We start from the raw sequence: 27,955 nt of genomic DNA on the forward strand, positions 1-27,955 counted from the left end.
TTCATCCATGTGTGTTAGTGTCTGCAGGAAAATGTGTTTTCATGTTCGCAAAGCAGTTTGTCTGTGTGTGTTTTAAGCATGTGTTTGTGTCTCAGTATGTGTGTACGTGTGCGTGTATGTCTGCAAGCATGTGTGTTAATTTTTGGGTGCGAGTATGAATGTTTGTGTGGCTAGCAGCGATGCTAATAGCTAGTTAGGAACAAGCGGATCGTCAGGTACCTGCAGGGCTAGAAGTACACACACACACACGCACGCACGCACACGCACACACAAGAACGTCCCACCAGGGGGCACTGTTTCATCATGGGACACCCGAGCGGCCATGTCATTTTTTTCCTCTCCGCACGCAGAAGGCCAGGCCTCGCCCTGCCCTCAATTTATGCAAGTGGGTCAGACACACACACACACACACACACACACACACACAGTAGACACACACACACAAGCACACACACAGTAGAGATAGACACACACACACACACACAAACACACAGACAGTAGAGAGACACATACACAAACACACAGTAGAGTCACACACACACACACACAGTAGACACGCATACATTACTTACACACAGACACGCACACGGACATACGCATGGACACAAACACACAGTAGAAAGACACACACACATACACAGAAGAAAAATAACACTCACACACAAACAGACAAACACACACGCACTCTCACAGAGCAACTACACACACACACAGACACACACAAATTTTGCCCCCAATCTGTTTCACTCTTGCAGACACGGTGAAGAGATGGAGAGATATATATTTCAATCCCCTTCCTCTCCATCTGAAGAGGAGAGAGAGAGAGAGAGAGAGAGAGAGAGAGAGAGAGAGAGAGAGAGAGAGAGAGAGAGCGGGGGAGAAAAGGAGACCGAGAGAGAGATAAGGAGAGCGAGAGAGTGGGGTAGAGAGACAGGTACCCCCCTCCATTCAGAACCACCCATCAATCTGGACGTCTGGTAGGCTTCTCCTGAAGGTGGTGGTGAATCAAGAGTGGAGGTGGTGGAGTTATTAGTGGTGGTGCCACCAACCACCAACGTCTCCTGGCCACACGTTTGTTTATGGCACACAGCGACAGAGCCACTCGCACCCCCCGTCCAAAACTAACGTAGAGAGGTAGAGGGTGATAGGGACAGAGGTCATCGCCATGCCGACGTTCTAGTTTTTCAGGTTCTGACGAACACACGTGCGGACAAACACACACACATACTCGCACGCACACGCACTATAACAAAACAATTACTCTCACACAGACACACATCCCTACAGACAGGTTTTTATGTTTATTTGTATCCACCTGCCTGTCTTTGACTAGAGACATCAGAAACCCGGTGTACTCTAAGTCTAAAGCCCTCATGACTCCCAGCACAGAGAGAGAGAGAGAGAGAGAGAGAGAGGGAGAGACAGAGAGAAAGAGAAAAAGAGAGACAGAGAGACAGAGAGAGAGAGACAGAGAGACAGAGAGAGAGGACTTCCGCGACGCACGCCACCGTGCTTCGACTCTGTCTCCTGTGATTGTCTGTTGTTTCGGCAACATCTCTTTGAAACCACACTGAGACTCCGCAAGAGACTATGTGTGTGTTTGTGTTTATTTGTGGTGTTTTTGCGGCGAGAGCTTTTGAAAACACAAGGAGAGGGCTCTTCAAACGTTTCCTGTTCTCTCTCGCGCGCGAGTATTGATGCAGGGCGGCTGTGTACATATATGTCTCACATTTTCCACGCTGAAATTCATACCGGAAAAAACGAATAGCTCACAGCAACATATTGAAAAAAATAACTATGAACCAGTTCATTTTTTGGAACTGTGAACTTAGTTAAAAATGTTGAATTATGAACGTTTAACTGAACTATTTCATTTTAAAATTTGTGAACTGAACTTTGAACTAGTTCACGTAGAAAGTGAACTTTCCCAACACTGCCTATCGGAGAGCTTCTTGAACGAAGAAACGTACAAACATACTTTTAACTAACATTGAAACGTACAAATATACGTACGTTCAAGATAACTTCGACTGTATATCCAAACGTATGTTCGAAACTTAAGTCGGAAAGCTTGAACCCACCTATCGGAGAGCCTAACGTATGTACCTAACATAAGTGAAAACGTACACAAACTTCAGCTTGAACGCCCAAACCCACCTATCAGAGAGCTTCTTGGCGAAGCCGAAGTCCGTCAGCCTTATGTGTCCCTCGCCGTCCAGAAGGATGTTCTCTGGCTTCAGGTCGCGGTACACGATCTCGCGGGCGTGGAGGTACTCAATGGCGACAACCAGCTCGGCGCCGTAGAAGAGGCCGGCGGCGTTCCCGAAGCGACCCCGCGAGCGCAGGTAGCTGAAGAGCTCCCCGCCCGCCACGTAGTCCATCAGCATGTAGAGGAAGAGGTCGTCGTGGTGCGTCCAGAACCTGGGGGTGGAGGGGGGAGGAGAGAGGGGGGGTAAGGGGGGAGGGGAGGAGAGGGAGGGAGGGTGGAAGAGGAGGAGGGGAGGAGGAGGAGAGGTGAGGGGAGGGGAGGAGAGGTAGAGGGAGAGGGTGGAGCAGAGAGGGATGGAGGTGTTGGGCAGGTGGAGGAGAGGTAGAGGGAGAGGTGGAAGAGATGGAGGAGGTGGATGAGAAGGTGGAGAAGGTGGAGGAGAAGAGGGAGATAGGGGGGAGGAGAGAAGCGAAGAGTAGTGTATAAGGTAGATGAGAGGGTGGAGGATGAATGAAGAGAGGAGAGGTGGACGATGAGGGAGAGAGGGGGAGGAGTTGGGAAGGTGGAGGAGAGGAGAGGGTGGAGGAGGAAGAGGTGATGGGAGGAGAGGAGAGGAAGGAAGAGTACAGTAGAGTACAGTAGAGTAAAGATAGAGGTAGGGAAGGAAACAAAACAAAAAAGAGACACAGGCAGAATAAACCACAAAAAAGACAAAAAACATCACCTGGCTACATTTCACAAAGACACACAGACGTACACACATGAGGCCCCTCTTCGGATATTTACTCCCTGTTGCGTGGTGTCTTAGCCCGGGGCCTGTAGGCCTGTGTGCTGAGGGTCTGGTTCTGCTCTGTTTGCATCGGGACGTCCGGACAGCAGCAGACTGGAGGGGGGGTGCTCGGAACAGTTTTGAGGAGGGGAACCGGTTTGATGGCGTTTGATGGCATTTTACTGGTATCTTACTGGCATTTTAACAGCATTTGAAGGGCATTTGAACGGCCTTTCCCCGGTATCTTACTGGCATTTTACTTGCATTTTAGTGGCATTTTAGTGGTATCTTACAGATATTGGACTGGAATTGTACAGGTAGTGTACAGACATGTTATACCCATTTATATACACACATTCACCCATTCATGCACATATTCACAAACACATTCATGCACAACGGAGGAGGGGGGACTCCAGAAATCGAATCATCTCGCTTCACGGGGCGAGTAGCTGAGATGGACCATTGATGTGAAACTTGATAGCGAGCGATCAGTCGAGCACTCAAGACACTTCCGCAGAGGTCTTGGCTCCGCTATGGCCAGCCCTGCAGACACCCCCCGAAATAACCACAACGTGACCACGCTATTACTGTGAAGCCCAGTCTGGGAGTATTAATACACTTTGGAAGCAGTGCAGAGGAGGGAGAGAGTCGCTTTGTTGAGGGGGGTTGGAGAAGCAATGCTAGGTGTACTGTAATGCGTTTCACCGAGTTGTTATGACTGTGTTTGGGTTAACGTTGCACAGGAGTTTTAAGTGGACTGTCGATACTGAACATGTGATAGAAAGATTTATGAAATAAATGAAGAAATGCTGCATGAAATAAGGCAGATTAGCTCAGCATGCGCGCGCACATACAGACACACACAAACACACAGATAAACCCATACAGACTGACCGACACAGGCTAACACAATCACACACGCACCTAAACAAACAAACACATACACACGTTAAACACACAGACACAAACACAGTTAACCTCACACACAGTTACCTTGACACACATACTCACACACACAGTTACCCTCACACACACACACACACACACACACACAGACACATATAGTTACCCTTACACACACAGTTAAAGTATGGGGGTCCACTCACAGGCGTATGAGGAAGGGGTGGTTGACCTTGCTCAGCACCTCCTTCACACATACACACACACAGAAACACACAGTAACAGGTTGGGGGTCCACTCACAGGCGTATGAGGAAGGGGTGGTTGACCTCGCTCAGCACCTCCTTCTCGTTGTGGACGTGCTGCTCCTGCTTGAGACGGATCACGTCGGGGATCCTCATCTGCTTCAGGGCCAGGTAGGCCCCGCCCCGCCGGTCCTGGACCAGGAAGACCCGCCCGAACGTCCCCGTGCCTGATTGGTCGAGGGACGAGAGAGTGATGAGTGACATGTGACAGGGCAAGGTAGGCCCCGCCCCCAGGAAGACATGCCGAACGTGCCCGTGCTGATTGGTCGAGGGAGAAGAGAGGGATGATTGACAGGAGAGGTTCTCTCTCACTCTCTCCGATTGTCGCCCTCCCTCTCTCATGGTGTATCTCGCCCACTCTGATGGTCTCTCTCTCTCGCTCTGTGATGGTCTCTCTATCTGATGGTCTCACTCTCTCCCTCTGTGATGGTCTCTCTCTCTGAGGGTCTCACTTTCTCCCTCTCTCATGGTCTCTCTCTCTCCACAAAGATTACTTTTATTGTGCCGATTAGATATTTATTATTTCAGATTTTTTGTGCTCCGCATTTATTGTGTAACAAAGCAGTTTGTATTGTGTAACAGTCCACCTCATGTCCCATAAAAATAATAACACAATAAAAGCGAGTTGTTGCAAGTAGATGATAATTATTTTTTCTGAAGGTATTTTTGTGCAAAGCAGCGCAGCGCTTTTATTGTGTAACAGTCAACCACATGTAAACCTTTTATTGTGGTGAGTCGTTGATATGTATCATAAAAGAAAAGCGGCGCTTTTATTGGGTAACATTCAACCGCGAGCCCGCAGTCATTGATGTCACGCAATTCACAAACCATGGGTTGGGTAGAGGAGGGGGGTTATGTCAACGTGATGGGGTGTGATGACGTCATCATGATGTCATCTGTCAAAGGACAGAGATGGCGCAACCTCGTTCTCCTGAATGCAAGTCTTCAGTCGACAAAGAGCCTTTTGTTTTCCTGGGGAATGTTGTCATGGCAACCGCAAGGAGATGGGCGAGAGAGAGAGCAAACCCCGAATATGCTCTCTAACTCTCTCTCTCTCTCTCGAATATCAGCGCGGAACATGTGAGACGTGTGTAACTTAGGCGTGTGTGTGTGTTACGTCTGTGTTCGTCTGCGTACTGAAACGGTCTTACATCCCCGATATCAAGAGTGCGGTTTCAGAAAGTCTCTTTCTTGCATGACCCTTGGTGTGTTTTTCGCACGGTGTCTATGAATAAATATATGTGGGATGATCTTGACCTACTGACCTAGACCGCGGTCAAGAGAGAAGAAACAAATACGTTTTGATGGAAGCGAAGCCACAATGGCATGTTTCTGCCAGCGATCGGCCAAGTCGACACCTCAGCAGCCAGCTCGTCAGGAACAGCCAGGGTGAGATGTCTCGCCCAGGGACACCTCGACACTGAGTCTAGGACATGGTTTCTCACAACCTAGGGGGCGCTGGGAACGTGATTTTCGGTGGCCAAATATTCGGTGCATCACTAATGTATGTATATATATATATATATATATATATACATACATACATACATACATACATACATACATACATACATACATACATACACCAACCGAGTTAATTTGTAACGAGGAGTACTCGAGTAATCGATTCCTCACGCCCATCCCTAATAAATAAATAAATATATATATATGTATATATATATTTATTTATTTATTTATTAGGGATGGGCGTGAGGAATCGATTACTCGAGTACTCCTCGTTACAAATGAACTCGGTTGGTGGACAGGCAAACTCGAGTTTGCATATACACACACAAACAAAGTTTTCTGAAGCAAATGTATCTATTTTCTGTGCGGTGCCACTAACGCATGCCGTGGGCACAAAGCAAATGAAATGTATAAAATTTCTGTGCGGCGCGTTCTGTGCCGTGTGCATGCACACCAGAATTCAAAAAGTTAAGAGATGGCGGATAAGCAAAGCGCAGCGAAGAATTGAAATACTTTAAAGAAATAGGAGATAATAAGGTGAAATGTAAAATATGCCAAGCGAAATCGTGCTACCAGAGTACTACAAGTACTATGCGGCAACATATGCTCCTGAAACACAACGGTGAGTTCGGGAAAGCAGACCCGCAGCAACCAAGTGTGTCGGCTATTTTCACCGCCGCAAGACGCAGCTGAAATCCCGGCCGTGTACATCACAACGCTGAGCATTTCCATAGTCCATTTGCTGCAGTTTTATTTGCAGCTTTAAATTATTTTTCAATGGTTAGGCTACTTGTTTCGTTTTTTTTTAAACTGTTACAGGCCTTGGTTCGACGTGATTTAAATTGTGAGACGCATATTTATTTTTGTAAGGAAAATGTGTTTTGAACGTTTGCAAAAATAAATAATGAATAGGCTGATAACTCTGACTGTTTTGATGGAGAATAAGCATTACATGTTTGGTTGGTAATATTGCCGTTCATCATCAGGCCTATTCCTGCTGCAGATGCGTTGCATTCTCAAAATAGATTCGATTAAACGAGTACTCGATTGATCCTCGAGGAATTCCTTCGATCACTCGAGTTCGGAATTTACTACTTGTGCCCATCCATAATATATATATATATAGGGCTGCAACTAACGATTATTTTAATAATCGATTAATCTGTCGATTATTTTATTCGATTAATCGATGAATCGGATATAAAAAATAAAAAAAAAATTGTAATTGCCGCATCTTTATTCAAAAACGGAACATTACTTCAAATTCACAGTGCAGACTGAAGTGTAAAAACACCAGGTTATTGCTCCAACGTCCCGGAACTATTAAAAGTAATATTAAACTAGAACTGCAAGCAGTTATGCAGGGGTCCAAGAAATGTGCATTTCGCCGGCACAACGCGAAGCATGTGTTCGAAATTGAGAAACGGTGTATGCCAAAAGATGCAGCTGACTCCAGTGAATCTGTGGATATAAAGGTTTTGACTGTGGGAGGTTCGGTGTGGGAGATATATCCCCAAACGCGTTTTCAGAACATTCCTTTGGCCAGTTAGGAGATTAACAATTCCCTCGTTTATGGCGGCCCCTAATGATGAAATTTTGTAGAAGATATACAATTTCCTCGTTTTCGCTCCCCCGAATCGCGACATTTTCCAACATTTGTATCAAACGACATTAAGGGTAGCACCAACATGTGTGTACAATTTGGACTCGATCCGATGTCAGATTTTTATTTTTTGGGGGTTTTTGATTTTCCACGTCTAATTTAGCTCATAAACCAATATTCAAAACGCTACCGTTTCGTCGTCGACGGTCGGATCCAAATAGTTTCTAACGATTTGATTTTGTGTGTGTCTGAAGATGTCGTGTGCAAAGTTTGGTGTCAATTAGTCAAGAAATGTGGGAGGAGTAGCGAAAATACAGTTTTGCGGTTTTCGCGATTTTGCGGAAAAAAAATTATAGACGCAAATGGGCGTGGCCTATGCCAAAAGATGCAGCAGACCTCCAGTGAATATGTGGGTACAAGTTTTTCACTGTCGGAGGTTCGGTGTGGGAGTTATAGCCCCAAACGCGTATTCCTTGGTATAGCGCCAACTAGTGGCCGGCATGTCTGGATTTGGTCGTCTGCGTACTCCGAACAGACCTGGATCTAGTCATGCAATTCGCGTGTCGGCACCATTTACGGTTTGGGCTGTGGTCGCACTTTTACGGGGGTTAGTATAATAAAAATCCTTACAAAAACAATAGGGATCCAACCTGTTGGCTTGGACCCCTAATAATAAAAAGATTAAAAAAACATACAATGTATGATATACTTTTATATGTATATAAGGGATGTCCATGGTTAACCGGTCAAACCTATTGAAACCATTTTCGAGACTCCTTGAAAAACTTGTAATATTGCTTTAATTGCTGATAAGATGACGATGGTTCAAGATAGGACATTAAACAGGTCATAATTCTATCTTTACTATCTATTTTATATTACTGGGAAAACAAGTTTTCACCAAAATCTCTTTATTTTTTTCTTTTACTGCTGCATTTGAACGCATCAATCATATTACTGAGCCGATCTGAACACATCACATTTGACACTGTTTGTGACCATTGGTTAGTTTTTTTTTTTAAGCTAACTAGCTCTATATCCTGCCGATTTTAACATGGATTTAAAAACTGCATTACTATTTTTAACTGACGGGACTTTCTACACCGTCCGGTTGTGTGATTACTACCACTGCTTTGAATGACTGTTGATGCACGCGGTGCCGACTCCGAGCCCGTCTGCACAACGTCTGCAGCAGCTGACAGAGTTTTCGGTTGGACTAGACGGATACTGAGTTGAGGGAGTCTTTGGGTTTTTTTAACCCAAAGACAGTGAAGGTACAACACTTTTATGTAGGCCTACAGTGCAGTTTTAAGATATGACCAAAATACAAGCTGTGGTCGCTCACACAGCTCGCTGCGGGCGTGCATGAACCGTGAACCAACCTGTCGACGGCTGGCTGCAAACAGTGCTGCGCCTATGAGTAACTTATTAATCGCGCGACACAACGAATCGACGACCAAATTCGTTGCCAACGCATTTAGTCATCGATTTTTATCGATTTTATCGATTCGTTGTTGCAGCCCTATATATATATATATATATTAGGGGTGTAACGGTACACGTATTTTAACCGAACCGTCACGGTACAGGCACTTCGGTGCGGTTACAGAGGTGTACCGCGGTCCGTAAATGTGGCGTACATAGCGTTAATATGGCGAATGTAAAGGCTTGTTTTGCGGTGCGGAACTTAAAACTTGAAGTCGGAGTTCCCCCCGGACCGTTTAGCCTTGTTAGGCTCGGCTCCCACGTGCGTGAACTCCGCGTAGTAGCAGTAGCAGAGCGGAATCGCGACTGTGTGTGGATTGATGTCTACTAGCGAACTGAGAGCGAACTGCATGGCGAGCGACAACAGAAAACCGGAGCTTGAAGATGCCCCCCTGTCATTTAAATCCCAAGTGTGGGAGAACTTTGGATTCCAGGTTAATTATCACAATGGGGAAAGACGAGTGGACAAGTCGAAAGCTGTGTGCAGACATTGTTCAACAGCGACTGTCTATGCAAATGGAAACACATCGAACATGCACAAAATTTTCGCCCCCGGTACAATTTTAACGTGACAGCACCATCCAGGTGTTACTGTCACCGCTGCGAAATGAAAAAAAGTTGTTCAAACCGTTCAAACCCAGCTCCCTACACTATTTAATCAACCCCTACACCTGTCTGGGAATTCAGAACGGGCAAATGCCATCACCAGGTCTATTGGTGTTTTCATTGCCTCTGACCTACGAGAGGCAATGAAAACACCAATAGATTATAAAATACATAAGCTGTAATTTAAGTTAAGGCTGCAGTTGCACTTTTATTTAATGATTGATATTTATATTTATGAGAACTTCAGAGCTTTAGAGAGCTGCAGGAATATTTTCTTTAAACCCTTAAAGTTTACATACTCTTTGTTTACATACCAGCTTAAAGAGCCTAGACTGAGCATTAACACTGGATTTTTCATTAATTTTATGCTAGGGTTATTGGAGAATTGCAGCAGTATTTTTTTTATATTTGTTACACATTTTATTTGTATGTTTCATACTGACAGCTAAAACTGTTGTGTTTAATTCGTTACTAATTAAACTTATGTTCGTTCTGTCAAGCAATCAGTTTTTTCACCATAACTATGAACCGAACCGTCCTGAGGCCTGTTTCAGGTAGCTGGTATAACATACTCTGAGTTTAATCCTGCGCTCTGAGTTGGTTGACTCAGAGTTCAGGGTTGAAAAGAAACTCTGTGTTTTCGGTTTCAGAACAGGTGATCAGCGTTGGGTTAATCAACTCTGAGTATGTTCACTCTGGGTTGAGGGCGTGCCTGTTGACTATGAAGAGCCATCATCAATGGATCTCTGATAACATGATCAAACATGGACCAAAAGCGTAGATCCACTTTCTTTCTCCCACGGAATTGGAAATTCTAATGAACGCGTATGCCGAGCAGTTACCCAGAGAGAGCTTGGCCTGAAATAGCTGAACAAGTCAATGCGTGAGTAAAATAAATTGGTAAAATAAAATAAAATAAGAGGAAAGTTTAATATCTTCCACTTAATCAATATGTAAATTGTGTGCATGTGTGTGTGTCAATTTACGCAACCCAGAGTTACGCCAAGAGGACTTGGCAGCAAATGAAGATGAAGTACAAAATTATACTTCAAACAGGTAAACTAATGTTGAATTGAAATCAAATCAATTGTGCTGTTTTGCCTGCTGTACCTAATTTAACAGCTATATTCAACATGTGATGGGCCTATATTTAAGCAGTAAATGTAAGTAGTACATTTCCCAGCCACCCCCAACACTGCCAATATTTAATAGGATTTAGATATATTAGAAGGCTACACCTAGGCAAAATGCATTATATATATATATATATATATATATATATATAGTCTTCAAAATAGCGCTTACTGAATATTAGGGTAACATTTTCCTCCATGTTAGCAAATCGAAAAAAAGCAGAGCCCGGGCAGACTGGAGGGGGTCCACCTCTGCAGCCCTCACAGAGGCTGAGGAGACAACAGAGTATGCGTCATGTGGCTGAGGGCATCCCTGGGGGGAGCTCCTCTGACCCCCCCCCACCCCCCAGGATAGAAGTGCCTTTATAAGAGGTTGGTTATTCAAAATAATTAAATATGTACACGCAACCCAGCATGTTGCAAATTAGATGGAGCAATATTCTGCGGCTGCGCTCAAGTAAAAATTTCACTGTCTAATCATCTTCTTCCAGTTACTGATGGCGTCATCGCCCTACTTGAACCAGATGCCCTCACCAACCTCCATGCAATTGTAACAATTCAAAAGATGCAAAAGGATGCTTTGGAGATCCACATTTTGGAACATAAGTTAAAGGTGAGTGAGGTGCAAACTGGGATACTGTTCCCTGCTCTACTGTGCTTTCAGGAAATAAAGAAATCCTCATAAAAAGTAGATTGTCTTTATTAGAACACGGGCTGTGGTGGGACAAGTTATTTCGTTGAACAGTTTACTCAAAGGGTTTTACTTCAGTGAACAATGCAGACGATTATGCTGAGCATGTGCATGTAGAGAAGAACAGCATCTGGTTAAAAGCAGTACCAGGGTCTTTTCTGCCTTGCATTCTTAAAATTAGTTTCTTGACTTGCAGCAGTTATAGGTCCGTGGTTAGTCAGCCACTCTGATCATGGGAAAGCCACAACGTTAAAGTGACTGTAGTAGGCCTACAGAGCGGATGGGATGCGTGGATCATTCTGCACATGCGTTAATTGCGTAAAAAAACAAAACTTAAACTTAAAGCATGCCCCCGGTGCGTTTGACAGTTACCATGGGGACTGAGAAGGTGGTCTAAATAAATGATAGATTGCGCTGAAAAACGATAGCGGTCGTGAAGAAAATTATCAGGAAAAGAAAGTATATCCAACGGGGGTCTTAATAATCGTTCCTCATGGAGATTCCTTCTGAGGATCGCAGCCTCTTCATCCACAGGCTCTCGTAGAAAAGGACATGCCATTTCTAACACTTCCTTCTGTCGGAGAGCTGCCTTCAGCCTTATAGACAACAAACTCAGAGTAGGTCTAACCACCTCCCGAGCAGGTTAGGTCCACGGCGTATGTTGCCGCAGCAACTAACTCTCGGTTGCGCTGAACCTGCTACCTGAAACGGAAAACCCAGAGTTTCCACTAACTCAGAGCGAACAAACTCGGGGTTGCCTCAAAACCAGCTACCTGAAACAGGCCTCTGTACCGTACCGTGACTTCAAAACCGAGGTACGTACCGAACCGTGACTGTTGTGTACCGTTACACCCCTAATATATACATGTATATATATATATATATATATATATATATATATATATATATATATATATAGTATTTAAAATGTTATACAAATAAAATACTATTTACTAGGGATGGGTCAGAATATTTTATTATTCGTTCCCGAGGGTCAAAATCGATTTTTAACATTTTGACCGTTAACATTTTTTACCATTCAAATAAACAAGAATTAAATGACGGAACTGTTGGTGTCCAAGGGCATTATCCAGCTTATACCATGGTCACTTGCCATAGAAAATAAATTAAGACCATTCAATTATAGGGGGATTATTTGTTTATCAACACGGTGGATGCGCGAGCAGAATGATTTGTTTGAGCGATTGCCATGGTTATCTCCGTGTGGTTAATTTGCAGTTGTGGTGTTAATTAGCGATGTTGCCAGCTTATTGTAACATTAAACTGTAATCAGAAAAAACAGCTATATGCTATAGACCAGGGGTATTCAATTAAAATCCAAATAGGTCCAGTTAGAGAAAATGTCCTCAAGCAAAGGTCCGGAACATCACAATGTCTAACTTGCGTTATGATTCAGTGTGATATATATTGAAGTAGCCTAGTAGTTGTAACAACGCCTGCATGTCATCAACAACTGACTGTCAGATCAATACAGGAAGAACAATTCAATAACATTTCGACAATATTTACTGTCACTTTTATACAATTATACTGAAGAAATGTATTATTTAAGGAGGTTCAACTGACTCAACTGAAACTAATCTCTTCAAGGAAAAGAAGGGCTACATTTAAAATCAAAATGGTGAGGGGGGCGCTGCTGAGCTTTAATGGAGTAGGACGTGAGTTTGGAGGCTCCTGCCGATTTCGATTTAAATTGTAATTCATCTGCGCTTTTTAGTCACATATTCTGTCTTTTCTTACTCCGCATTACTTTTTGGTTAGGAAGTTTGATTCTGAACTGCGTAATATGTCTACAAAAAACTCTAAAACTCGCAATACTGTTCAGACGCACCTGCGGCCCGGTCCACATACCGCGACTGCGTGCTTGGGTGAGCCATCGGCTCCTGCACAGACCGCCGCGACTCACGCTAACCTCGACGCCACCGCCCTCAGGCTCGAGTTGCTGGCCTCACTGATTGTGCGTTTTAATATCCATCCGTCTCGGAGCTCCGAGGACGTTGCCTAGCGACACGCACAAACACGCCCCTTTTCCTCGGAAGTCGATCTCGCCATCTCGTTTGAACTCAGCAGTGACCGAGCGAGGCTTCCGAGATAGAATTGAAGATGGATGCGCCCAGTGTGACATGTAAGTGAACTGTTTTCACTGTGTTTGGACCGCTTTGGTGGTTTAAATCGCAATTTCAATCACTCGTATTGCTGTAATAACTTACATATGTTCAATGGCTGCGTTTTCGTACGGTGAAAACACACCGTTTCATTTATATTATTTCGTAGTCCTGAAATAATATAAATGAAAATAGTAGTAGTAGTAGTAGTATAATTTATCGAATGATGAAGTGTATCAGAATGAGCCCTTTAGTGGCAAGCCTAAAGGGTTAACCTGATATAGTTATTTGTAGCCTACCTAAATAAACTACGGTTTTACTAGAAAAGTGCTTTCAGTGGGTGAAATGTCAATGTTGCAGTGTGTGCTGAACTGGTAGCCTATTTGAATTTGCAGTGTGATAAAGTGTGAATGATAACTGTGCATCTTAGAACATTGCCCAAAAGACACAGAGTGTAATATACAGCGTTTCATTTTTAGTGTTTGTTGATCAGAGCAACATGCTGATGTACTGGGAGCAGGGGAGGACCCGTCCCTTTCCTGGGCCCTTGTTTCAAAAACAAGATAACCCAGTCACATACTACTTGGACCAGGGGCTCAGGCATTCCGTTAGCTTGGTGTGCATTCAAAGCACAGGTGAGATAGTAATAAGCATAATTAAGAATGAAGTATGCACAGCATAAACCACAATAATGCTCGAGCCAGGTATAGAAAGCAAAGATCCAGAGGCAGACCTGGGAGGGAAAAGACCCACAGCACACCACACGGTTGTTCAAAACTTCAAAGTGTATTACAGGAACCAACCAGTATTTATATGTCTAAACAATCACTAATAAAAGTATTACAATTAAGTTGACAATTGACATTATTCCCATGGGAATAATGAATTTACTTCACATGTGTCTTTTCTGTCTGATTTAGCTCCCGCCCCTCTGCCTGCCACTGACCCACTGCCTTCAAATGCCCCACTGCCCTACTGTCACCGAGACTTTCCTGAAGGACCACACCCTATACCTAATTGACCTCATGCGGCTGCACTTAGAAGCAAAGGGTAGGGGCCCTCCCAGGTCCCTCCAGGACCTGAGCCAGCGCCTGAAGCTGGTCAGGAACTCGAAGAAGCTGCTGTGGGAGGAGATTGCTGGCAAGCTGACCGACCATTTTAAATGTACCTTTTCCCCAGACAAGGTAGCTCGTAAGTGGAACACGTTAGTGGAGGCATATAAAAAAGTAAAGGACCACAATTCGTCCACAGGGAGGGGTCCTGGTAAATTTCAGTTTTTTTCCGAGATGGATGACCTCATGGGAGGTCACCATTAGATTAGATTAGATTAGATTAGATTAGATTAGGCTTTATTGATCCTTTTGGGATGACTCCCTCGAGGAAATTGATTGTCCAGTAGTTTACAGAAGAAACACAACACAATATTAAATTATATACAATATAAGATAAACAATACACTCTTAGATAACTATAAAAAGTAAAACAAAAAGTAAACAGTAAACAATAATTATAATAATAATAATAATAATAATATAAGATAAACAATAAACTCTTAACTAACTAACTATAAAAAGTAAACAAAAACAGTAAACAGTAAACAATAAACTCTTAGCTAATATAGAAAGTAGAGATAATAATAGAAGTAAAACAGGATTCAAGTAAAATAAAATAAATGTAGAGAACTGTATAGAGGATTAATTTAAATCAATAAATATATGTGAATAAATAAATGAAAACATAAATAAACATGTATATATACATATACACATGCACACACATATACATATACACACATACATACATATATATATATACATATACATAAACATATACATACACATATATATACATACATACACATACATATACACATACGACATTGTGGATTAATATCATATAATATAGTGGATAAATAAAATGAAATGACGGTGAGCAAGGGGTGGCTGACAGTTAAATTAAATAAATTAGCAGTTCAAATTAAGCAGTGGAATAGGTTATATATCTCCTCTTTACTCTATTACTTCTATTCTATTACTTCTATACTATTTCCTCCTACTTCCCTCCGAATGAGGAGTTGTATAGTGTGATGGCATGAGGGACAAAGGAGTTCTTGAGTCTGTTGGTCTTTACTTTGGGAAGGAGCAGCCTTCCACTGAACAGGCTCCTCTGGTTGCTGATGACAGTGTGCAAGGGGTGGCTGGCATTGTCAATAATGTCCAGCAGTTTGTCCAGTGTCCTCCTCTCTGCCACCGTCACCAGTGGGTCCAGCTTCATGCCGACCACAGAGCCAGCCCGCCTGATCAGTTTATCCAGTCTGGAGGTGTCCCTCTTGTTTATGCTGCCTCCCCAGCACACCACAGTGTAGAAGAGGACGCTGGCAACCACAGACTTGTAAAACATCCACAGCAATTTGCTGCAGATGTTGAATGACCGCAATCTCCTCAGGAAGTACAACCTGCTTTGTGTCTTCCCATACAGGTAGCTGGTGTGTGTTTTCCAGTCCAGTTTATTATCCAGCCAGACCCCGAGGTATTTGTAGGAATTCACAGCCTCCACCTCAGCTCCGTCTAGCACCATGACATAGTCTTCCCTGTTGTGGGAACAGCCATGGGCCTGGATGTGCGCAGGCCAGGTGCCCTGCAGGCCCTGTAGGTCAGTGTGTCTGCACCAGATGCACCAGATGCCTCACCTTCCTCGTCCACCAGTGCCGTCGCTCCAGCTCAATCTGGAACTCCATCACCTCCTCCGTCATCCCGCGGTGCACCTCGCACAGCTACCACCATGCCCCCTGCTAACACCCCAAGGAGGCCACGCAAGCGCCAGAGGGAGGAGGACCTGTTGACGTTACTTAGGGAGTCCGAGGCAGCCTCCCAAGCGGCCGCCAAAAAACGGCACGCTGAGACCCTTGCACAAATGAAGGAAGCCCAGGAGGGGCTCCAGAGTTTGCTTGGCCAGATGGTGGAGAAGATGTAAAATAATTCTTTATTTTTCATTGGAAAATGTTAATGTGTTAATGTATTTTGGTTAATGTTCAAATTTTTTATAGATATTTTATTTTACATTATATGTAATTTTATATATTTTATTGAATGCCTTTTTACTGTAAATAGTTGAGAACACTGAAAGCACTGACACCTGTTCACTTTTCCCTGTTATGTTGTTTGTCCGTGGGCCCTGTTTTGTTTTGTTCTTGGCCCGGAGGATAGAAGAGGAAACAAGGCACACTTCTGTGCAATAGCATTTGTTTAATAAAATCTATTTTGATTATCAACCAAGCCTTATCATGGTTGAATGTTACCAGTTACCAGAAAAACCTCACTGGCCTGTGAAGCATTAAATTTAACACTTTGTATTACAACGCCTACAAATACATGAACATGACATCACATAATGTAGCATGTGCCCTCTACTCTCCTAAAGAATATACTTTACAGTAATGTTAGGAGAGTGCTATGTATCCAGCCTAACTCTGGGTTAACTGTTGATTTAAGTTTAAGCCAGTTCTAGGTACGACTTGAAGGGGGAGAAAATTGACACTGACAAAAGGTTTCAAAGGTGTAAAAAAACCTATATACATTTATTAGATGACAATGGTCAAAACTACTCGTTCCCATCCTCGTGTCTTGGACAGCCCGTGGGGTGTTCATCACAGCCATCCACAGTTTCAAGGGCAAAGTTGTGCAAGAAGCATGCAGCCATGATTATCATCACCACTATGTCCATCCTGGTGTTCTGCAGGTCTCTTAAGCGGCGCCACTTGCACTTCATCCTGCCAAAAGCCTGTTCAACGATCACCCTCCCCCTACTGATGTAGAAATTCTGCTGGTGGTCAGCATCGGTGAGGGCCCCGTTGTCGCGCTTTGGGGTAATGATGAAGGGGAAGGCCTGACCAATGTAGGAACTGTCACCGAGCAGACGATAGTCCTCCATCTTCTCCTGCCAGTTTGCGTAAAAAGTGGAGCCCCGCAGCATCCTGGCATCGTGCACCCTGCCTGGTGGTCCAACAAAGATGTCGATGAAACAGCCTTCATCATTGACAATACCCTGGAGGAGGACAGAGTAATAACTTTTTCTGTTGATGTAATCCCCTCCTCTGATGGGTGGCCTCTGGATCCTGATGTGGCAACCATCTATTGCCCCAATGACTCTATCGAGGCCAGAGGTACGCTGGAAGGCAGCAGAAGACATCCACTTGTCACAGCCTCTTGGCCAAGAAACAAAGTGTGGGCCGATCCCTGACATGATAGTCAGCACCTGAAGGATGGCTGTGTGCGCCGCTGACTGGGAAATGTTAAATTTATCAGAGATCTCTCTGTAGCTGTTCTGGTTGGCCATATACCAGAGAAACATGAGGGCTTTTTTGGGAACAGGCAAGGTGGGAAGTCCATGGCTGTGTTTGCTGTTCAGGCCGCGCTCCTGAAGCAGTCGAAGGAGCTGCTCAAACCTGGATCTTCTGATCCGGAAATGGCGGGCAAATGTATGGTCATCCATATCCAGCAAGACCTCCCACTCCGTTCCAGACTTCAGGATGACCTGCGGTCTGGACTGCAGCACAGCTGTTACAACAGCCCTACGTGAATGAAAAAAGAAATAGGGAAAATGTAACAGTGCATACTACTTTTCACTGAGTTTGCCAGCAAAGTTTGCATCTTGCACAACTTGTCGTATAAATAAATAGATAGAGATACTTTATCTCGAAGGAAATGAAGGTGTCCAGTAGCATACACATCAAGGCACAAAGACAATGACATCCATACAAATAAACACACACATGCTAACCTATCCCAACAATATATACATCCTACCCTATACTACCCTTTGACATACATACTACCCAAAAGCAAAGGGAGACATAAATGATGTGCCACTACAGTTAATTGAGGTTATGATATGTTACATATTAAGGAGGAGTGTGGATAAAAAGCCAACAGGCGCAAGGGAATCATAGTGCAAAGGTGCAGTGCACAACAGAGGTTCCATAAACATGCATGACACATTATCTTTACCTTTTAAGTGCATATATTTATATCGACAAAAACGTTCAGTAGAAGAGCAACTCTGAAAGGAGTTCCATGTCACCTTTAGCTACGTCGCCCATGTTTTTAGCCCATTTCCTGCTAGCTAGCATGCCAATCTACTATCACGCGACTCCAACGCTTTCACTTCACTAAATATACTGAAATATGAACATACCTTCTGCGTCTTGTGTACTCTTCCTGGAATTCTTCCTCGAGGTCGTGTAGGTGAAGCACATACTTATTTTGGAGTGCCTGGTAGTCGGCCAATGCTACCGCAACAATAGCTTTCCGGGTGGCGTCCATGTTTTTCTCCGACGACCTACGCTCAAAACATAATAAAACGATTTTAGTGTGGGCGTGGCGTCCGATCCGAGATCCGAGTCGGCTCGCAGAGAATACTCGAACGCACCATCAGGAAAGATATTGCAGATATTTTTAAGCAGGAACTTCAGGACACTCTCGGGGATGCTTTGTCTACTATCAAGCTCGACCTACAAGCGGTGAAGACACAGCTGGCGAACGATAGAGCTGCTACCGATGCTACCGTGTCCGAGCTGAAAGGTACGGTCGGAGAGATGGAGCACTCACTCACCGAGTGCTCCGATGACATCGCCGAGATGAAAACTACTATCAAGTCCCTTACAGCTAACGTAGCCAAGCTGGAAAATAAATTTGAGGACTTGGAGTCCAGATCACGGCGGAATAACATCAGGATAGTGGGAGTACCGGAGGGCCCTGACACCTGTACCACTACTGCTGTAGCCGCCTTACTGACGGAGGCATTTGGTCTGATAAAGGAGCCGCTTTTGGACCGGTCCCACCGGACCCTCCAACCCAAACCCAAGCCCGGTGAGCGTCCACGAGCCATTGTGTGCAGATTTCACTACTTCGGTGACTGTGTTGACGTTCTGCGCCGCGCCAGAGAGCTCCAACAGATTAAAGTCAGAGACTTGACCATCTCAGTCTTCCCTGACCACACCGCCAAGATAGCCCGGGCTCGGGCTGCATTCAACGAGGTCTGGCGCCAACTCCGTGGCCTTGACGGTGCTCGGTATGGACTGATACAACCAGCGCGACTTCGCATCACATACAACGGTGTTGAGAAGGACTTCGTTTCAGGTGAGGAAGCCAGCGGCTATGTCAAGACTCTGATCTCCGAGTGAAACAATATGTGAGCTTTTTTAATATAACATGTTTATCATTGCGCGTATAGTGTTGAATAATGTCGAAATCGGCGGGAGATTTTTCTCTCCTTTTCTCTCTTTTGCATGCTCTGTGTAGTCTCCGGGTTGTTCAACGCTATTGTGGACAACTTTTGGTTATTGTGGGAAACACTGCTGTCTCCTCTGTTCTGTGGTTCTATGGGGACTTTGGGTGTATTTATGTTTAGGGGTATGTTGGGGGGAGGGTGTCCCGCTTTGGCTCTCTATGAACATTTACATTATGTTTTTGTTTTTTTAAATGGTTAAAAGCAATATAGATCCCAGCATTGCTGGGTCAGGCACACCTCTCAGATTTATCAGTTGGAATATCAGAGGTATGGGTAATCCTATCAAAAGATCTAAGGTTTTTGCACATTTGAAACGTTTAAACTCCGATTTAGTGTTTTTACAGGAGACTCACCTTCGCACTAAAGATCACCATAGATTACATTGCCCTTGGGTAGGTCAAGTCTTCCACTCAAACTTTAATTCAAAGGCTAGAGGAGTCGCCATTTTAATTAACAAAAAAGTTAACTTCTCATCCACTGATGTTATTGCTGATAGGAATGGCAGATACCTCATGGTTGCTGGTACCCTAATGCAAAGAAAGGTTCTGTTGGTAAATGTATATGCTCCGAACTTCGATGATGTTGAATTCGCTAACAGATTGCTGAGTAACATCCCCTTCTTGAACACACACCTGCTGATCTTCGGGGGAGATATAAATTGTGTTTTTGACCCAATCTTGGATCGGTCTAATCCTCGCAATCTGACTCAATCTGCTATGTCTAAAACATTTTCTGATTTTATGAAACAGAATGGTCTTATTGATCCATGGAGGGCTCGTAACCCTTCTATTAAAAAATTCTCTTTCTTCTCCCAGGTGCACCATTCATACTCTAGGATCGATTACTTTTTTATTGACAATACACTTGATTTGTGCGTAAATTCATCTGATTATTTAGGTATTGTAATATCAGACCATTCCCCTTTATTATTGGATATTCAATTTTCTACCTATAAACGTAGCCCACCACTTTGGAGATTTAACTCTTCTTTTGGCAGACAAAGAATTTTGCGTACATATTTCAAACTCTATTGACGAGTTCTTGTCTTTCAATCAAAATGACTCCTCCTCAGATTCATTGGTGTGGGAGACACTTAAATGTTACCTGAGAGGTCAAATTATTTCTTACTCTGCTCTTTCTAATAAAAAGATTAATGCTAGGCTTAATATACTTGCATCTGGGATTAGTAACCTTGATTGAAGATGTGCACTGAACCCCTCTCCCGAACTACTTAAGCAGCGTGTTGAGTTGCAAGCAGAATTTGATCTTATCTCAACTAAAGAGGCAGAGCGCTTGTTCTATTTCATGTAGGCTACGCCGTCTAGGCTTCGCCTTATGGGCTTGTCCCGTGCGCGCGCCTGCGCGCGCTGAAAATTCAAACTATGCACCTATCAGCGTGGGCACCGCCCACATTTCCCATGGTATCGTGTCTATATAACGCGGTGTATACCGTCGCTCATCCTCCCTTTTCTTTCAGCACTTGTGCTTATCAGCGAGAAATTGAGAACTACTATTAAGAAGATGAGAACTTCAACACGGATCTCCCAAGCCGGTGGCAGCGGCTCGGGCGAGGCCGCGGACAAACGGCCCTTTTCAGGGCCACCTGAGAGCGCTCCTAGAGCTAGGTCCTTTTCAGGACTCCTATGCGCCTCCTGTCCCGCCTCCCTGGCACCGGGTGACGGGCACTTGGCGTGCTTTTGGTGCCTCGGCGCCGACCATGCCGCGGCTGCTATGGCGGCCCCCGTCTCCTGTGTCGCCTGCCGGGAGCTGCCTCAAGAGGGGATCCTCTCCAGGCATCTCTTCTTTTCCCCTGCGGTGGAAATGGCTGACGCCATCGACCTATTCGGACCTAACGTCGACGATGGCATCATCGACGCCTCCCTGGACGACGTCTTCGGCGACTCGGCGTCCGGTTTTTCCCGCTCTCGGGTTACAACCGCCACCGTCATACAACACGAGGGTCCGCGCCGGATGACCGATCTCTTCCGGGAGATCATGGGTGAGGCGGCGGCCATCAAAGGGATTCCCATGCCGGCCCCGCCTCTCGCCCCCGTATCTGACGATATGCAGGGCGAGTGCTTTCGCACCCCATCTTTTTCCCCGCGGGTTACCCAGTGCCCCTTGTTCCCGCCTTTGCAGCACTTGTTTATTGCTGCCGGTGAGGACCCTTCGACCCTGAAGGCTCCGGTAAGATCCTACACGGATTTCACCAACGTGGAGGGGTGGGCCGATACTCAGGCGAGGGGGATCCGTCGTCTGGAGCCTCCCCTGGCAGCGCTTCTCTGTCCGGGCGCCGGATGGCTCCTTAACGAAAAGCCGCTGCCCCCCGACCACCTCCAGAAGCAGATTGTCGGCCTAACGGACAGGGTGTTCGTTTGTGCCTCTCAATCCGCGGCGGCGGTCAACAACATCGCCCTGCTCTCCTCTGCCATGGTCTCCTTGTCGGCTGACAGGGAGGCCTACGGCCCGGAGGAAGCCGCGAGATGGCTGGCGGTTTCCCGCTTTTCCAGCGCCATCCTCCAGTTATGCCAGCCGATAGCCGTTTCGGCCGGCCGGCATATGGCGTGGGCTACCATGATTCAAAGGGTCATATGGCTCTCCCACACTGCGGTGCCGGAACGAGAGCGGGCCAGCCTTGTCCAGGGTCCACTAGCGCCGGATGGCCTATTTGGTCCCAGGTTCTCCGAGGTGCTCGCGCACCAGCAGTCAGTCCGTGAAAATCGTTCCCGGTCTCCTCCCGCCAGCAGGCTGAGAGGAAGCGGGGTCTAGGCCGGTCCCAGCGTTCCATGGGGCCGCCTCCGACTCCAGCCCCGGTGCAGCAGCCGCAGCCACCGCGCACGGGGAGAGCAGCAGCGCCACGGACAGGGAAGTTCCGGACGCTTGCTCCTACTTTTTCTTTCCCTATTAAAGAAAAGAGTAAAGACCGTTCGGCCGAACGGCAGTACATGGTACCTAAAGAGCGATATTCCCCAGGCCACCTGCGTCCTACGCTTGTGGTGCGCTCCTCCATGTTGCCTCTTTCCCCCTCTCAGCCCGGTGGCTGTAGGGTGGCGGTCGGACGGCGTGTTCACATGGCCTCTGGTTCACCTGCTTCTAAGAATCGGCGTCCCTTGGAGCCTCGTGGACGGATCAGAGACTCGTTGCACGAGCCCGTGGATACGGCCGCTTGTACCGGTCTCCTGGTTCCCCACATTATAGGTGAGGAGATGGGTCCGCACGCTGTGGCTACAGCCTGCGGACAGCGCATGCGCACGCGCACAGGTGCTGCGGCCGGACGGCTCGCTCCCTGTTCAGCGGGTACGAGCGCGACGTCTAGACAGCTCGTTGTTTTTACAACTGCTAGTTGTGGTACGTCTCCTACGCTCGCTGAGCCTCCTCCCTTTCGTGGGGAGCCCCCCATGGTTCACACGCAGTGTGAAGGCGGTAGGGGCAGAGGAATACGGGTTATTCCTGGACGGTCTTCCTCAGCTGTCGGCTCGCCCTCTCTCCAACCGCTATGCGTGTTGGCAAGAGCGGTGCGTTCTGCCATCGTGGTTGGACACCACGTTGAGATGGGGCCATCCCATACAGTTCAAGCGTTGTCCCCCACCCTTTATGGGGTTGGTGGAGACCACGCTACGGGACCCGGCTGCGAGCACGGCTCTGGCAGCAGAGGTGGCACGTCTCTTGGTAAAGGGGGCCATCACTGTCGTTCCCCCCCACGAGTCTCACCTAGGTTTTTATTCCCGCTACTTCCTGGTTTCCAAGAAGTCAGGGGAAATGAGACCTATTCTGGATCTTCGCGTGTTCAACAGATTCGTTGCCACGAGGAAGTTCAGAATGCTCACGGTCGGAGCATTGTTCCGGTGTGTGAGAGAGGACGATTGGTTCACATCCCTGGATCTCAAGGATGCTTACTTCCACGTCCCTGTTCGGCAGGCGCACAGGAAGTTTCTCCGCTTTGTCTTTATGGGGATGGCGTACGAGTACCAGTGTCTGCCGTTCGGCTATTCCCTGGCTCCGCGCACCTTCTCGAAGTGTGTGGAGACGGCGTTGGAACCGCTCAGACGTCAGGGAAAGAGGATTCTCTTCTACCTAGACGATCTGCTTATTCTGAGCAACTCAGAAGAGACCGCGAGAAGGGACACCATGTTGGTGATAAACCATCTCTCCTTCCTGGGTTTTGCCATCAACTGGGAGAAGAGCTCCCCGCTCCCCAGCCGGCAGGCAGTCTACTTGGGGCTTTGCCTAGACTCAGCCACCATGACTGCGATGCTTTCGCCTCCTCGGCGAGACGCCATCCTGTCGGCGCTCTCCCGTTTTCACGTTCGCAGAAACGTGACCGCACTGTCCACCATGCGCCTGTTGGGGCTGATGGCAGCTGCCCACCCCGTGGTCCCCCTGGGTCTGCTTTTTATGCGCAGACTCCAGCGGTGGTTTGCTCGCCAACGGTTGGACCCCAGGCGACACAAGCTCAGGGTGCTCCTCGTCCCCCGTTCGGTGTCGCCAGACCTGGAATATTGGAAAGGACCCTCCGCCCTTCTCAAGGGTGTTCCACTGGGCAGGGTGGCGTCCTACGTAGTGGTCTTCACGGACGCCTCGTTGACGGGTTGGGGAGGAACGTGCCTCTCTCACTCGGTCGGAGACGAGTGGCGCACGCCCCCTACAGCACACATAAATGTGTTGGAACTCGACGCTGTGAGGAAGGTGCTGTTGCATTTCTTTCACCTGGTGCGCGGCCGCCACGTTCTGATCAGGACAGACAGCGTGTCGGCGGCGGCGTACATCAACAGACAGGGGGGAGTCTGCTCCCCTGCTCTCCACCGAAAGGCGGTCGAGCTCTGGCTTTGGGCTCATCAGTATCTCCGCAGTCTGAGAGCCCTGCATATCGCGGGCGCCCAGAACTTTGGGGCGGACCTCATGTCTCGAGGCGGTCCCCGCCGAGACGAGTGGCGGTTACATCCCGACATTGTCAGACTGATCTGGCAGAGGCTCGGGACAGCGCAGGTGGACCTCTTCGCGTCCCGGGAGAACACGCACTGCAGGTGGTGGTTCTCCCTCAGCCCTCGGGATCTTCCCCCGTTGGGGGTAGATGCGTTGGCACACACACCTTGGCCGCGGGCTCTCTTGTATGCGTTTCCCCCGCTCCAGCTGATCCTTCCTCTTCTGGAACGGGTCAGACAGGAGAGACTGTCCCTGATATTAGTGGCCCCGGAGAACCGTTCAGCTCTGTGGTTTCCAGAGCTGGCCGCGCTCTCGCGGTCGGCGCCTTGGCCAGTACCATTCAGGCCGGATGCGCTTTCACAGGCCCACGGGACGGTGCACCACCAGCCCGATGTCTCGGGACGGCTGTTGGTTTGGCTCCTGAGAGGTTGATCCTGCAGGGCAAAGGCCTGAGACGGTTATCAACACTATTCAGAGTGCTCGTGCGCCTTCTACTTCTTCCCTCTATGCGGCGAAGTGGTGCGCCTTCTCTAATTGGTGTGAGACGAACCACGCTATCCCATCTCAATGCGAGGTGGGAAGCGTGCTTTCGTTTCTGCAAAACGTATTGGAAAAAGGTTTGGCCTTCTCCACTATCAAGGTCTATGCGGCAGCCGTTTCGGCTGTGATGGTGGACCGATCTTCAGCCATCCACTGGTCAAGAGATTCTTGCGTGGGGCTAGACGGGTTAGGCCTGTTTCACGCGTGCTTACACCACACTGGGATCTCCCCACCGTGTTGCGCGGATTGTCCAGGGATCCTTTCGAGCCTCTCTCCCAGGCCCCTTTGGATGCCCTGTCATTTAAGACGGCGCTCTTGTTGGCCTTGGTTTCTGCCAAGCGGGCCGGTGAGCTAACCGCTCTGTCTGTCAGCCCGAGTTGCTTGTTGCTAAACGAGGACAGCTCCTTCGCGTTGCTCAGACCTAATCCTGCGTTCCTCCCGAAGAACATTAATAGTTATTTTCGGTCGAGGGATATTGTGCTTAAGGCTTTTCACCCCCCGCCTCATTCTAGTGAGGCGGAGGCTGAGTTGCATCTCCTGTGCCCGGTTCGGGCGTTGGCTATGTACGTGAATCGCTCGGCAGCGTTCCGCTCCACACAACAGTTGTTTGTGTGTTATAGCGACGCTAGCAGGGGCCGCGCTCTCTCTAAGCAGCGGTTTTCTCGCTGGGTATGTGAGGGTGTTTGCCTAGCCTACTCTCGGCAGGGCTTGGCGCCACCGTTGGGCGTTAAAGCTCACACCACACGGAGCGTGGCCGCTTCAACGGCTCTACTCAAGGGCGTTTCGGTGGAAGACATCTGCGCGGCTGCGTCTTGGTCTTCCCCCGGCCCCTTTGTCCGTTTTTACATGTTAGACATGTCCAGGTGCTCACTCGGCAACTCTGTGCTAGAGTCCGGGACCCCTTTTACGGCTTAAGAATATAGACATGTTCTTTAAAGCGGCGTGGTTGGATTTCCTCTCGCCGGCTGGCGAGTTGGTCTTGATTACCAGTCTCTTACTCTCCCACCTTTTTTCAAATGAAAAACAGGCTAGGGGGTTTTCTATTGGCTCGCCAATTGTCTGGTGGTTTTGTTTACCAGTGAGGCACTCCCGCCGTTTCCTTCAAATAAGAAACGGCCGAGAGAGTCCCATTATTGGAGAGCCGAATTCCGTAGCTCCGCCCCCGGTGGTAGCGGACCTAATGGAAACCGTGTTGCTCTGGTTTACTTTTCCTTTTCATGGGTTCCATGAAGCACGGAATAGAGCCGGAGTCTTTACAGACTCACTTTTTTTCTCCCTTGATCATTGCCTTGCTTGATCTAGGAGGAATTAGTTTTTATAAAGCTGTTGTGTTTTACACTTCCTTGGCTTTTTGAGTCTTAATGTGTTCTGGTGACTTAGGTCGTTTTGACTGGGGTCCAGCAGGAGTACATTGATCGGGCTCCGCTCGCAGCTTCACCTTAGCCCATAAGGCGAAGCCTAGACGGCGTAGCCTACATGAAATAGAACGATAGTTATGTTATTATAACTCTAGTTCTATGATTGTAGGCGCAGCCGTCTAGTTTCCCACCTGCTGTACCCTCCAAATGCTGAAAGAAAAGCGTGGAGGATGAGCGACGGTATACACCGCGTTATATAGACACGATACCGTGGGAAATGTGGGCGGTGCCCACGCAGATAGGTGCATAGTTTGAATTTTCAGCGCGCGCAGGCGCGCGCACGGGACAAGCCCAATAAGGCGAAGCCTAGACGGCTACGCCTACAATCATAGAACTAGAGTTATAATAACATAACTATCGTTACTATACAGTCGTGGTTCATATTATGAACATGGCGACAAGGCAAGTCGTTTACTGGCACATCAGCTACGACGACAGGCCACTTCCCGTTTGATTCCTAGTATTAAAAATACTTGTGACACTACTACTATGGATCCTCTGGAAATTAATGCTACTTTTAAATCATTTTATTCGTCATTATATGAATCTGAATTTCCTACAGACAACACTGAAATGAACAAATTTCTTCAGAATCTGTCAAATCCTGTCATTGGTACTGATACTGCCACGCATCTGGACTCCCCACTTTCTCTTGAAGAAGTATCAAATGCCATTAAAGCTATGCAATCTAACAAAGCCCCAGGCCCTGATGGGTTTCCGATTGAATTTTTCAAAACTTTTATTGGTAAATTGGCACAGCTGCTTTTATCAGTATTCAACAAATCCTTGGACAGTGGATTATTACCACCAACCTTGACACAAGCCACTATTGCTCTCCTTCTCAAAAAGGACAAAGATCCAACCTCATGTGGTTCCTATAGACCATTATCTCTGCTTAATGCTGATGTAAAGGTGTTGGCTAAAGTAATTGCATCCCGTTTAGAGAGTGTGCTTCCTCATATTATATCCGAAGAGCAAAATGGTTATATAAAGGGTCGTCAATTGTTTTTTATTATCCGTACACTTTTCAATATAATTTACTCAAAACATTCGGCTGAACTTCCTGAACTTGTGATTTCTTTGGATGCTGAAAAGGCATTCGATAGGGTAGAGTGGGAGTACTTGTTTGCAGTTCTGAAGAAATTCGGATTTGGTGATAAATGTATCTCTTGGATTCGCCTCCTTCATTCGTCCCCTAAGGCAAGTGTCCATACTAATGATGTTTATTCAGATTATTTTGCCCTTGGACGTGGATGTCGCCAGGATTGTCCTTTATCACCTTTGCTCTTGGCCATCGCTATCGAGACTCTATCTATTACATTAAGATATTCTCCCTTATTCAAAGGAATCACCCGTAATGGAATTGAATACAAATTGTCGCTGTATGCGGATGATTTGTTACTGTATATAACTGATCCTACACTCTCTATCCCTGCTATTTCAAGCATTCTGAAGAACTTTAGCGCTTTTTCAGGTTATAAATTAAATTT

At 46.7% G+C, this 27,955-nt stretch overlaps 1 protein-coding gene across 2 annotated transcripts in view; it reads right to left on the bottom strand.

The window, feature by feature from the left end:
- Nucleotides 1-27,955, bottom strand: part of prkx (protein kinase X-linked) — a 67,277-nt gene that overhangs the window by 19,799 nt on the left and 19,523 nt on the right. The window contains exons 2-3 of one of the 2 annotated variants that reach the window (XM_056595136.1): nucleotides 4,184-4,352; nucleotides 2,158-2,421 (exon numbers count right to left, since the gene is read on the bottom strand). In XM_056595136.1, the coding sequence (XP_056451111.1) occupies nucleotides 2,158-2,421; nucleotides 4,184-4,352 (433 nt within the window). Of the gene's footprint in view, nucleotides 1-2,157; nucleotides 2,422-4,183; nucleotides 4,353-15,129; nucleotides 17,867-18,489; nucleotides 18,634-27,955 lie in introns of those variants that run through there. The other variant, XM_056595135.1, reaches the window with a different exon arrangement.

Source organism: Gadus chalcogrammus, chromosome 7 (assembly GCF_026213295.1).
Source record: "Gadus chalcogrammus isolate NIFS_2021 chromosome 7, NIFS_Gcha_1.0, whole genome shotgun sequence".
In the NCBI taxonomy this organism is placed as follows: domain Eukaryota; kingdom Metazoa; phylum Chordata; class Actinopteri; order Gadiformes; family Gadidae; genus Gadus; species Gadus chalcogrammus.